This window comes from Triturus cristatus, chromosome 1_2, assembly GCF_964204655.1.
Source record: "Triturus cristatus chromosome 1_2, aTriCri1.1, whole genome shotgun sequence".
NCBI lineage: Eukaryota > Metazoa > Chordata > Amphibia > Caudata > Salamandridae > Triturus > Triturus cristatus.
The window spans coordinates 449,878,737-449,892,620 of NC_140580.1; the positions used below are offsets into that span (position 1 = coordinate 449,878,737).

At 48.7% G+C, this 13,884-nt stretch overlaps 1 protein-coding gene across 2 annotated transcripts in view; it reads right to left on the bottom strand.

The window, feature by feature from the left end:
- The window catches only part of BTAF1 (B-TFIID TATA-box binding protein associated factor 1), an 852,875-nt gene that overhangs the window by 216,486 nt on the left and 622,505 nt on the right, over positions 1 to 13,884 (bottom strand). For both annotated transcript variants that reach the window (XM_085606166.1, XM_085606165.1), the window contains exon 24: positions 4,074 to 4,275. In XM_085606166.1, coding sequence (XP_085462292.1) covers positions 4,074 to 4,275 — 202 coding nt within the window. The remainder of the gene's footprint in view (positions 1 to 4,073; positions 4,276 to 13,884) is intronic.

Consider the following 13,884-nt stretch of genomic DNA (forward strand, 5'->3'; position numbering starts at 1 on the left):
TGGAGGAGGACGGAGCCCTGCCAAGAGCCTCTGGATGGCAGGGTCGGCCAGGGCATGAAACAGACTGCCATCAAATGGGAGATCAACGAGCCTCTCCCGAATATCTTTGGGGAAGACGCTGTCCCGAAGCCAAGCATGGCGACGGAGAGCAACTGCGGAAACCATGGCCCGGCCCAGCGCCTCAGAGCCGTCCAGAGCGGAGTGGAGAATAAACGGCGCAAGCTCCTGGCCATCCAATGCATGGTGCCGCAAATCCACCTGAGAAGACTCCTGGGACGCTGCAGACCCCAGAGACTCAGCCAAGTCCCACAAACAGGAGGAGGCCCTAGCCAGCACACACAAGGTGTTAAGGGCCCGCAGGGCCGCGCTGGTCGAGGCAAAAATGTTGCGTCCCCAAGTGTCCAGTCAGCGGGCCTCTCTGGACGGCGGAGCCAATAGGGGCGGCAGGGAGGGAAAAGCAGTCCGCCGAAGGGGGCTTGCGGCTGAGGGGTGAATGGACAGGCATGCCGGGTCACGCGGCGTCGGAAGGTGCCGATGTGGAGGCACCGGGTCCCCGGAGGCAGGACGCCTCCAAGCCCCCCTCAAGGCAGAAAGGAGCGAACCTTCAAAGGGAAGCAAGATTTCCCTCCCACCAGAGCCCTTGTGGAGGACCTCCAACAGATGGTCCGTCGGAAAGTGAGCCACCGTGTCACTCATGCGTAGGATGCCCACAGCCGCGGACACCGCGTGAGCGAAGGCCGCACCCACATCCATAGTGCCCAGTGGTGGAGAAAGCAGCTCCTCTGTGGGCGACGGCTGCAAACTAAGGCGGCCGTCTCCGAGGCCAAGCGGGGCGGGCAAGGGCCAGACCTGGAAGTCAAGAGAAGCCGAATAATGAGGGACCTGCCGCTCTTCCGACGAACACCCCTGACTTAGGAAGGGTGGGGAGCCACCCTTCGATGCCGGTGAAAAGGACACCCAGTCTCCGGGGAGGATGATACCAATATGCAGCCTGCCTCCGGAGAAGGAGCATCTGAAAACGAATCCGTGGTACGACCCCTGCGCGGAGCCGTAGAGTCCGCTGCTTGAGGCAGGACACCGGTGCCATCCAGCGTCGCCAGGCAAGGGACCTCCAAGTCACCCCGCACCGGAGACCAGAGCAGGGACCGGAGTAGAGCTGGAGCCGCGCCAGCTCGACCCCCGCCGAGGCAACCACCTGCGTGGGGGAACGGGATGGGCCCGAGGCCCTCCGCCGGCCGCGGCCCAGAAGGAGGCGAAGGCTGCCCAGCAGCCCCCGATACAACCTCCGACTCGCCCTCCGAGGCAGCCGCCTGTGAGGAGGTACGAGAGGGGCCCAGAGAGGGACGAGAGGTCAGCCCTCGACCTGGACTAGAAGAGTCCACGACCCCTGTGGCTCCGCACGGTCCAGCTGCTGCCGGCGCCGTTGCGGCATCACCTCGTCCTTAGACAGGACCACCCTGCCAAGGGACCGAGAGGGGCTAGGGGATGCGACCCGAGCCCCGGCGACCTCCCGCGACACCACAGGGACCCCTGTGGGGGTTTGTGGCGAGGCAGAGATGCCGTGGCCTGAAGGAGGTGCCCCAGAGGAGCCGCATCCCAACAGCACCCCAACAGCACCACATCCTCCAAGCCTGGATCCGACCTAGTCGGCGCCATGGCCACCGGCGGCGCCGCAGAGGGCCCTGCGCAAGGCGAGGGATCTGCTGACACCCCAGGAGGGGAAGGAGGAGGAGACGCCAGCGAGGCCTGCAAACCCGCCGTGTAAGTCTCCATCTGGTCTCTCGATGCCCCAACATCGGGAAACGGTGGATAGGATGACACGCGGTGCCGCATCACCTGCGGAGAGTCCACGCCCTCGGTAGGCCGGAAACCAGCCCCCGGGGACGAACTGCAACACTTACCCACCGGGGAGCGGCGCTCACGTGACATCGGAAAAAGGAGAGGACGACAACCACGGCCGGACCTGAAGACGTCCGGCAAAGCAGACCGAGGGGGGGGGGGGGGGGGGACGTCGACCTGGAGAGACGTGCCAAGAGAAGTTTCATTTGGCGCTCCCGCCGCGACTTCGGTTTCAACTTTCGGCACGCCGCACAATCTGAGGTGCTGTGATCGTCCCCCAAACACCACATGCAAATGAGCTGAGGGTCCGTTGCCGACATAAGACGCCCACAAAACGTGCAAATTTTAAAGCCCAAAGGCATTCGCACACTGTTCCACCAAAAAAGAATGGAAGAAAGGGGGCCTTAAACAGGCCCGCAGCTAGGAACGGATCCGCGTTGCACGCGGAAAAGGAAAAAACTGACGTGGGCGCGCCGGGGCGGGTCTTATGTGACCTCGCTGATGTCACGTACGCGGACGACGCCTACACGGAGTCGCGTGATCCCGCCCCCGGCACGCAGGGATGCTGTGGCAAAAAGTTTCCGGATCCAGTCTCACGCCTGGAGATAATTCTACGTGAAGGAATCTGCGGCTAGTAGTCTCTATCAGATCAGCCTGTTTAGCCTTTTGATCTTTGCTACAGTTAAGCTGTGCAGAGTGGAACACTGTCCGTTTGAGGGGGTTCTCCTGATTGTTAACCTGATCAGACCTAAAAGCCTGTGAGAAAAGGCCTGCCTTGAGCTATTAAGTTGACCAGGTCTGGAAATTAGAGTTTTGTGCACAAACAGTTCCAGAGCAGAGTGCCCAAAAATCTGAGGGATTTTACTCCTTAGAGCTTGGACTTAAATCTGTCTTGTGCAATCATGTTTACCCTAAAGGATTTCAAGTGGGATGGACAGCTAGGGAATAAGGCCTGTAATAATTTTAGTCTGTGGTCCTCCTATGTTTTAAACAAAGGTCAGTGGTCTCAGTTGCACGCTTTGTGCCAAAGCAAGTAAATAAAGGTATGAGTGCCGATCTGAGATTTTTTTTAGGTTGTCTGAGTTTCAATCTTGGAACTGTGCCTCAGTGTCACTGGCCAAGGCCAGGTCTCATTTGTTAGAAATCTGTCAAGACAGACATTGGTTTCTAAATTGGAGCAGAAACGCTAAATAACGTTGGAAGTCTAGGGCTCCCAGGTACCCCTCTTCCCTCAGAAGTCAGTTAAGCATGACACTCAATTCCCACACGATATCAGATCTGTAAGCAGGATTAAACAAGTTTCCTAAAATAAGAAATTCGAAAATCAAGTGGAAGGTTTAAAAAATATATATAGATATGCAATAAACACTATATTTGTGACCGTCTCCATGATACAAACAACTGAGGTCTCTTCCAGGAGAGAGACACTCTGGTGCCTTGCCCAGGCTGCAGCGGGAAGGTTCTTAATTGACGTGATATAGATGTTTAAAAAGATTACACAATAGTGCATGGTACTTTTAAGAAGGTGGGATCGTATTATGGCTATTTGGATGCTTGAGACTAAAATTCCCAAAATATTTTCAAAACATATATACAGTGATCTTCGAATTACAGTCACTACATTTTATTCGCACATACATTTACCTCTTCAAAAAGAAATACAGCCTTTCAAATGACAATACAAAGTCCACTTTTGTAGCCAATACGTGTCTCATGGATGTTTTCTTCTTCAGGACTGACTACTTAAGATGCGTTGACGCCAAATTTTAACTTAAATTGCAATCTTAGACAGGGTTTTGATTCAATGGATTGTATCCTCTCAATAACTTCAGCATATGCCGATTCCCATTACAGTACCTGGAATGATTAGCTCGAACGAAAGACCAGATTATTAATTGTAATAAACTTATTTTCTTAATCCTCAGGGAATGGTAGCTGTTCAATCTTATGGCAAAATGCTGTGTCAGATAACTAAAAGAACAATCTTTATAGAAATTAAAGTCCAATACTAAGAGGAGAGGGGGTTTGTGTCTTTTCAATAGTTTTGTTAGATTCACCACAATCAATTTTAATAAAAAACTAACCAACATTGCAAATTGTACCAGAACATTATATTGCTTGGATTTTCAGAGTCTGCAAACAAACTAGTCCACAACTAAATGCTTTGGCAGATGAAATAAAAAAATATATTTGTAATAAACAGTTAAGACAACAATTTAACATTTAAAGGATACAGGCTAGTGCTTCAATAGCCCCCTCTTGTTTGGTATTATCGTTGATTGCTCCTAGCCATGGAAGAACGTTCTCCAGAAACTTATTCATGGTTTCCATGGTAGCTATTTTGCTCAGGACACCTACACATCGTGCAGCCATGTGTCTCACAGCAGTGTAGGGGTGTTGCAGGGACATGAACAGATGAGGTAAATGCTGTACCAACTGAAAAACATATATTCGTTATTTCAAAACCTAACATCTGCTTATAATAAAATGGAATCTATCTACTGTAAAATTTAAGTCACAGGAACTGTTGAAAATACACAAAGTAAAACTACTGATAAGAGCTTAAAGAGGATTATCAACTGAGCATCTGTGGACTAAATACAGAAATTAGGAGAGACTATATTGCTAGAGAAGTTATTCAAAAGGTTGAATGTATTTAAGAGTATAAACATTATGAAATATAGTGCAAACAACAGGAAGTGTCAGAATATGCCAACCTGAAGGTTGTTGGAGGACACATTTGTGGTCTTAATCAGAGTTTCTGTAACTTCACATTACACAGGTAAAGAACAAGTTTAGTTAGCTTCAAAAGCTCAAATTCTTCATGTGAATCCTTTTCAAGGAGCAAAGCTGGATCCGGAAAACATTGAGTCAAAGGTATCAGTCTGCACTGTCTCAAGACTTTATTGTTACACCATGCACAGGACTGGTGTCCGTTTCATTGATTGTCAATGCCTTTGTTGAGGCGAACGATGTACGAAAGAGCCAAAAAAAACAAAATGTATTTCCTACATTCTGAATTACAGAGATAGCAAGCTGAAAAGAAAACAAAAAGATCCATAATTTCCATTGCAAACATTTAGAACAGAACTTGTTCTTCAAATGGATATTTGCTTCAGGACATTTCTTAAGTGACCCATTCCAAATGCACACATGGAGGAGGGTGGAGGATAGCATTGAACAATAGTGCAGCAGAAAAGTTTGAAGAACTGCTTTTTGTATGGTAACCCCCAGGTCTTTTGACTGATGCTTCTGAAGCCTGCTACCCAGACCTCCGTGCCCTGGCCCTAAAGTGTATGTCAAATTGGCTGTGTCCAATTGGTAATGGCTAACTTACCTTTAAATACCTAGTAAATGGTACCCTGGTACCCAGGACCTGTAAATTAGAAGAGCACCCCAGAGCTTGTAACACTGGTTGTGCCACCCTGGAGGTCCCCCAAGTAAAAAGTCCCTAGTCCACCACTGCAGACTGGGAGAGCAGTCCTGCAATGCTAGCCTGATTCTGCCATTAAAAGCAAACTGCAAAGCCACCACTTCCTCTGTACATGTGTGTAAGTCACCCCTCTGTCAGGCCTACCGAGTCCTAAAGGCAGGGTGCAACATATGAGGCAGGCAGGAAATGTACTGTACATGCCCCGAGAGTAAAACTCACAAAATTACCATTTTTACTGTGGAAAGATTTGGTTGCCCAATTGGTGAGTACAGGGTTACATACAGACTCCTTGGCTGTGCTAACTCCTAAATGGCATGACCAAAGAAGGGCCCCCAATGTATCAAACACCTCATTACATTAAGCCCGACTTGTATCTCAAGTCGCTTGTTGCAGTGTGCAGCTTTAGCAAAGCCACTTTGTTGCCTTTAAATCTCCTGTGGCTTCCCGGGCACACATGGAGCCTGCTCTACAAGACAGCCTTCTGTCCTTCTGGAGAGACATGCTAACAATTCTCAGGAAGGGGAACAATGAGGCATTGCAGGCCAGGGTGGTGTCACTTCCCTCCTGCAGAAAGCCAGTGGGGTGTTGCCACAAAAGGCAGGCTTCAAAGGTAAAGCTGCCTTTAAAGGGCAGATGTGTAACACTAGGAGGGAGGGCTACCTTATTGTTGAGGTAGACAGGCTGACATGGGAAGCAGGGGGGGGGGGGGTTGTTGCCAAACTGGTTTCCCCAGGCATGTGTAGCCCTGAGGTAGCTACACCACGGGGTGAGATAGGGAGGTCTAAACATCGAGAGAGCAATCTCGCCATTTTGACAGTGGGCAGACTAGTGCATCCTGAGATAGCCAGATACCAACCTCCACATGAAGCGGTCACCAAGTGGGAGGGAACCTGGAAGCTCATTGGCATCCTGTCCTAAAGGCACTTTAAGCACAAAGAGGGTACCCCTGGCACCCAGATCACCGCCAAGAGAGGTTGCACCAACGAGGACTCCACCTGCTGTACCTGGTGGCTAGAAAAGAGAGGAACTGTGCCTGCCGTGTCTTGCTCAAGGGTAAGCAGTCTCCAGAGTGCAGTCAAGCCAAGAGACTTCAAGGGCCAGCTGTTTGCACTCCTGTTTGCAGCACAGGAACACAACCGCTGAAGAAACCTGCTGGGGCAAGATGGTAGCCTGAAGTCCTCAAACTGCTAACACTGTCGCCGTGCAGCACCAAGGACCAAACTCGAGGCACACAGTTGCACCCAGGTTTGCTGAACCTGGGAGTGGTGTCGGAGAGTTGCTGGGACCCTTAGAAGAGTTATCGATCCTGGAAGAACTGGCCTGTGACAGACTGGTAGTCCAGTGGCGACTGGACATAGGCCAGACCAGAGAGGACTTTCTAGAATGTCGCACCTGCAACCAGGATAATCCTCAACATCTTCGTGGACCCAGGAAGTCCCCTGTCGCATGCACAGCATTTTAGGTGCATCTTCAGCATACTTCATCTCTTGCATCAGTACCACTCCATAGGAAACCATTGCAACGCGTATGAAGCACCGGGAACTGCTGAAGGCCTGCTTCTTTTGGGAAGATAACTTATTGAGGACCTTACTAGCTTCCTGGCAGCGTTGGTCGCGCCAAGCTTCTAGATGACTGCACTGACACTTGCCTAAGTTTCCTTTGAAAAAGTTTAAGTGTCCAATTGTTTTTTACTTTGCCAAGGCTTTTTAGTGGTTGAGTGAAATTGCTTTGATTTATTATTGCTTGTAAAACCTGTATCTTCGGAATCCTTCGGTGGATCTTTTTCGTTCTAGTGTCTAAATTCTTAAGATTCAGTCTATATAAATTGGTATCAATTTGTGTTGTGTCATTTTTTTGTTCAATTGTTTTGGTGCTGTTTAAATGCTTTACACTTGTTCCTCTGTTTAAGCCTTGCTGCTCAGTGCTATAGCTAATGAGGGTTGATCTGAAGGCTTAACAGATTAAACCTATTGGACCTGAAGGGGTTGGTAAGTATTACACCGCGGTCGCACAATCACACCATATAATGCAGCTCATTTCCTCACACAAGTCATCTAGGGAAGGGTTAACTGGGATTCCCCCCGGATCAACTGCAGACTAACGTTTTTTTGTGAAATCAGGGGCACAACTTTTCTTGATATGGTTAAACACTTCAAATAATACGTTTTCACACTTCCAATGAAACTGATATTTTTCTTATGCTTCTGATGCATAAGTAAATCAACAATCTTGCATCATCACTAAAATAATTTTTGAATATGGTTGACCTGATCCAACTGTTTGTCTGAGGTTTAAATTTAGTCCGAGCCTGCCTATCTTAGGAATGTTTAAGTAAATAAAACCCCTTGACCCCATTAGGGAGAAATTCTAAACCCTGTGTGAGCAATAATGTTAGGAATTATTGTTTTTAGCATCTCCGCTCACAAGAAGTATGGAGAAGTAAACGCTTGTAAACTTTGACTGTATAATTAATTCAAATCACTACAGTAAAAACAATCAGTATATAAAAGCTAAAAACAGTGATTTCAAACTTCTGTTCTGGGTAAAATTTAACACCCCTCACCCAGTCCAGCGTAGTCAGCCATTCCCCAGCATTTGTGGACATGGTCTTGAAGCCCACCTTTTGTGCCCTGAAGTTGATCTACATTACAGAGCTCTTGAACTGCCCTCTGTGGCGCTCTAAGTGTCTCTCTGGTAGAAATGGTCTCTTGGGGGGCGTCCAAGAGGGGTGTAGTGAAGATCGTTATCTATATATGTACAATGCTAAGTTAGCACAACCGCGTTAGATGTTAGAAAGCCATCTTGCCACTTTTGCTGCTTTTGCACACGACACTGTAGTCACATGTTATTAATTGAGAAATGCTTACTCGACTTTGCTTCACATGAGAACTGTCTGTTCACATCCCAAACAGTGAGCAGCGACCTTGGTCTGTACTCGGTGTAAAGAAACAGTCTGGGTCGCTAGACGGTGCATGTTGTTGGGTTCAGGTTGATTGGCCCACTATTTAGTCATAACACGCACGCAGCTGCAAATACCTGAAAGTCGGGTCCTTTTAATATTGCAGTGTTACATGTTTTCATTACATTCGGAAGAAGAGCTTTCCCAGGAGCAGAGCCTAGCTGATCCTGTGACGTGATCGCCCTGAGCTGATCTTTACGGTATGGGGTTCCCCATTCAAGCCTAGAGACCTTTTACTAGTCTAATAATAATACTATTAGTTTGCTAGCGAAAGGAAGGTGGCTTAGATCCACTGTCATTTTAGTAGGATTACTCCTTTCATTCTCTATGGTATTGTAACTATGCTGATGGTTTTGATATTAATCATTTGTCTGCTTAGGTTAGCCAAACTGCTGCATCTTAGGACACGAGGTTTATAAAATAAACTCTTTAAACTTTACTGTGTCTCTGTTTATTCTGTTGTGGACTGATATGAGAATAATTACGAACAGGTATTTCTGATTCCCACCATTCCTGAGATATACACTAAGTCGCTTGTTCTGGGTTGTCTATACATTGGGACCGCCGAGATAATACTCGGATAACGAATGGGACACTGATCGGATAAGGGGTTCTGAGGTGAGTTTTTGGAACACAACAATTCACTGAGGTCCTGGTTTCCTGCACATAGTTCTGTGCATAAGCAGAATCCCTGCAACAGGGCACAGTCCTTGATGCATTGTTGAGTGGTCCCATCCGCATTCGACCGCAGAGTTTACCATGCATTTCCTCTAGGTTGTGTTGCTTTAGTAGGCAGCTTTTAAAGCTATCCTGATTTGATGGATTCATTTCGCCAGTCTCGCTAGAGCCATTGGGTTAGTGGTTGAAAAACACAAGGCTGATGCTTCGCTGCACGACTTTATACCCTTGTTGATGCAGATCGGGCGCAGAAGTCGCCGGCATTCGCTATTGAAGTAGGGACAGCAGCATAAGAGATGCAGCCAGGATTCCCTCCTGTAGGGGCACAGTCTACAAGTTGTGGATTTCCCTCTTCGGGCCCATGCAGGATTGAAATCCGCAATCCCAAGCGTGGTCAGCCTCATTAATAAGATTTTACTTCAGGCAGTGTGGTGAGAGCCTTGCTTAGGTAGGGTTGTGCTTTTCCTGCCGTGTAGGAATTGTTCAACGGATCTAGATGAGAGCTTCGACGGAGCGTTTTAAGATCGAGGTCGAAGGAGATTTCGCGCACTTGTTTGTTAACAGCTCTCTTCCAGGCATTCAGGGGATCTCCAGCCGCGGTATGCTTTCTTCTTCGATCTTCATTAATTTGATCGCGTTTTCTAGCCTAGTGTGCCATGCCGAGCTTGGCCCCTCAAAAATAGGTCTCAGATGATTTTTTAGGGAGTTAGCAGGTGCCCTTAATATCCTTAGATATAGCTTTATGATCTCCCCCTGGCAGATCAGGTCTGGCCTCACCAGGCTTAGCTCCAGTCTTAGCCTTGCTTTTCTTGCTGTCTTCGGTATGTGTAGCACTGACTTGTATGCCTTGACTTGGGCTGAATTAAGGAGGGCTTCCAGTTTCCCGGGGAAGGCAAGGTGGCCATAGCTAATTGCTGGAAGGAGCTTCGCTCTTAGAACTGTCAGAATTGGGCTGGCGGACGGACTGATCAAGTGCTGGCATAGTTTTAATAGATGTGTAACCTTGCTGGCCTTGGAGCTCTGCTGTTTTAGGTGTAAGTTCACCTTGGCCTACCTAGGCCACCGTACTGATTAGCACGTTTCCCAGTTTGCCACAGTGCATTCTTTTTCAGGTGGTAGGACCCAAAAATGATGACCTTCGTTTTTCCTTGATTATCAAGTTGTTAATGATGTTAAAACTGTTTAGGGCTCTTTGTAGGCCCACCTTCGTATGGTCCATTATAACTGTCGTCAGCATACTGTAGAACTGGCAGCCTCACACTTTCTAATCTTGGGGCTACTAAACTGGCTCCTTTTAGGGCCTCCCCCAGATCCGCCGTGTAGAAGTTGAAGAGGATGGGGGCCAGCACGCATCCTTGCTTCAACCCATTCTCTGTGGTTAATTTAGGGGAACTGTGAGGGCACTTGTTTTGACCCGCACCCAGGTGTCCTCGTATAATTATCTTATTGCCTTCAGGAGATTTGATGGAATGCCCCAATTTTCTAGCTTCCGCCATAATCTTTTTCATACTACTTTGTCGAAGGCTGTGCTGTAGTCCACGAAGCAGCATAAGAGCAGGGGATGGTTCTTCAGGATTGCCAGGGCAGAGAGGTGGGCTAGCACCAGAACATTATCCATGGTTGATGCCTGTGGCCTAAAGCCAGTCTGGTCCAAGGGTATTATGTTTCTCTCTTCAACCCACTTCTCTAGATCTTTCAGTAGTAGGCGGGCATAGGCCTTGGCTTCCAGATCGAGCAGGGAAATAAGCCTGTAGTTCGACTGCTTTAGGCATCTCCTTTTTAAAAAATAGGGACCAGTATGGAAACCCTCCAAGACTCGGGGGGTGTGGCAGTCGCGAAGGTGTGGTTGAAGAGCGGGGTTAGGAGTGATGACCAGAACTCTGATGCCAGTTTAAAGACAGGTGCTGGAATCCAGTTAGACCCAGGTGCCCCGTCATTCTTCATACTCTTAATAGTTTTGATAACCTGTTGGGTGTTAGTCCAGGCTGGTGAAGTGCCATGGGCAACGGTCGGAGATATGTTACCCATGGGGGTCTTGCCTGGGCTCGGGATCATGACTCCTGTCTTTGTGCCAACTAGATCGACTTGCTCTGTTGTATCCACCCTACCACTTGTTGGGTCTTCATTAATGGATGCTGTTACATATAGCTGCTTCACATGTAGCATCCAATCCTTTTCAGCAACTCCATTATCTCTTGTGGGTTCTCGATTGCTCAGCTGGTTTATGTCTCTCCAGAGTCGTGCTGGGTTCTTTTGTTGGAGCATGGAAAAGACTGAGCCATTCGCTTTCCATGTTGGATTTTTTGTGTTCCCATAGTTTCTTCCTTAAAGATGCCGTCCGTGATGCAATTGATGGTCCCTCTGTTTGGCAGCCCCCTTTTTCTTTTCTGCGCGGGCCTTACGCAGAAGCCTTTTGCATTCTCGTATATCGTTGTTTCGACAGGTGCTTTCTGGTCTCAGTTGCCCTTTCGGTCTCGGGTTTTGTGTCTTGGGGTTCCCGAGCTTGGTTTGTAGGTCTTCAACAATATTTTCCCATCCGTTTATGGATGAGAGCTCTACAGGCAGTCTCCCTTCCTGTACCTGGCCCAGCCATGTTTGAAGTGTGGTCCCGGTCTTGTCTGACCACTTGATCCTCCTCAGGACGCTGTGTTTTTCCTCCCCGCTTGTCTCCCCGATGGGTTGGTAGATGGTGGCTGGTGGTACGTCCAGCTGAAACACTGCTCTTACTGGCCTGTGATCACTTTCCTTCCGATCTTCGACTTCAAAGCCTTCTATTCTGGGCGCCATCTCTTCGCTGGCCATGACAATCGATTCTTGAAGCGTCCTGAAAGGTGAACTGAGGATGCAAAGAGGCCAAGCAAGCTGTTTTCAGTCCGTAGGTTGATGTCAGCTTATAATTGTTAAGAAGGTACTGCAAGGAAGCTGCCCTGCCAGGTCCCCGCGGGGGGGAGGGGGGGAAGGAATCTTGTTTCGTCAAGATCTTTCAGATTAAAATCCCCGGCTAGAATAACCTGGTATGATTTGTGTAGCAGGTCTTCTAGGTTCTGTGCCAGTGCCTCCAGCTGATCTTTCATGAGGGTCTGTGCGGGATTGATGTAACAGTTTATTACCAGCAGGCTCATTGGATGTTTATTGAAACTCAAACCTCTGATCTGTAGGGCTTGCAGACCTGGGGAGTTCCGATTGATGGCTGTGGCTGCAAGAGCACTTTCATGTTTTATAAAAACTGATAAGCCGCCAGCTGGACGGACAAAAAGATTCTTTTGTATGGCTGGGACCTGATGTTCGTAATACCCTGCCAAAGGGGTGCTGGACAGGGCCCGTGTTTCTTGTAAACAGATTATATCCCCGCTTTCCAGGAACTGCTTCAGATTTTCATTTTCGCAGATTTTATTGATCCCTGCTATGTTCCAGGAAATTATGGTTAGTTGCTGCTTGTGGGTTAGTCCTGGGCCAGCATCTCCTCTGACAGGGTGGCTTTTGTCGCAGTTAGGAATGCTGTGGCCTCCTTGCATGTCGCTTTTGATGAGAGGTTAAGAAGTTGGTATGTATTACCCAATGAATATTTTGGCATGAGATTCTGATGCCAATTAGGTCCCTTTGGCCCGCCTGGCTTCTGTCCGAGGGTCCCGAGCTGTTTGTCCTGTGCAGGACCGACCGGGTGGCCTTTCCCCCAGTGTCTGGGGCCAGGACGTGTGGGTATTTTGGATGTGCCAGTGTCTGAACTTCAATGCCCCACTCAGTGAGTAGGGTGGAGTGGTTTACGATGGCTTGTTGTATTTTTGTTCCTCAGGCCTACCACGGATGAATCGCAGTGTGTCCCCCTTCGTGCTCAGGAATTTCACCCATTCTAGGTCCCCAGTTTGTATCTTGTCTAGGGTGTCCAGGTGTTTGAAGAGACGTAGAATGTTACTCCGATTCAGGATGTCATGCTGTCCCGTACTGAGGAATCTCGGTGTGAGGACCACCTCATATACAACTGCTGGGGCACCCACGGTTTGGGCCCTTTCTCCCCTTTCTGAAGCGGACTCTGCTGGGGTTGGTTCTATGCGGGGGCTTTCTTGGTGGCTTGAGGCAAGTCCCGCTTGGGGCCACTTGCTTTGATCATTGTTGTTCCTGGTGACAGGCTGAGGCCCCGGGCTGGGTTGTGATGGATTTGGGGTAACCGACTGTAGTGTTGATTTTGCCAAGGTTGCCTGGGTGAGCAATTCTGCAGGATGTGGACTTGTTCCGGCCGCTGGATCGTTGTCGGTGAGGTGATTTGGCCTTGCTGATGACTTTAGGCCCTTCTCACTGGAGATACTTGGTAATGTGGTTGGTTTATGCTGAATTTCCCAAGGCAGGGAGACAGGGGGGGGGGGACCTTTTTGCCCCAGTTTGTCGGTGAAAATTGGGTAGAACTGGGTGACTTTTGTACCCCCTAGTAAGGGCAGTTGATTGATCTTCAATGACTGCAATTTTCTAACTTTTAGCTTTGTTGTTTTCTGTTGCTTCTTCAGCTTCTTTTTTGCTCTCCTTGATAAGGCGGGTTCATATGTGTCCGTCGCGAGTTAAGTGTGTTCCTGCGGGTCTGTTCCAGTAAGCTTTGTGTCTCTTTGGGCGCTTCTGGGCTGCTGACGGGTTTGTTGGTCATGTGCTCTGCGCTTTTCCAGTTGTCGGCTGTTTACTTCTGTCCTGATGGAACCCCTGCTGGCTGTGTCGCCTTCGGGTAATGCCTTATGCTTTGCCCCATCGTCAATGTCGTTTAAAGTCTGTGCCTCCATATGCCCTTTCGCTATCTCAACTATGTCTTCTAGGACCTCAGGAAGGGAAGCCCACTTCGATGAGATTGGGGCAGCGGCAGGGGCAGCGGCAGGAGCAGTCGCCCCGGTTGGAACCCACATGTTGGGAGATACTGTTGTCTAGGACCTCCACCTTGGAGCTTATGACAGCTAGGCGCCCTGCAATTGCTTGTAGAAGTTCTATTTGCACTTCC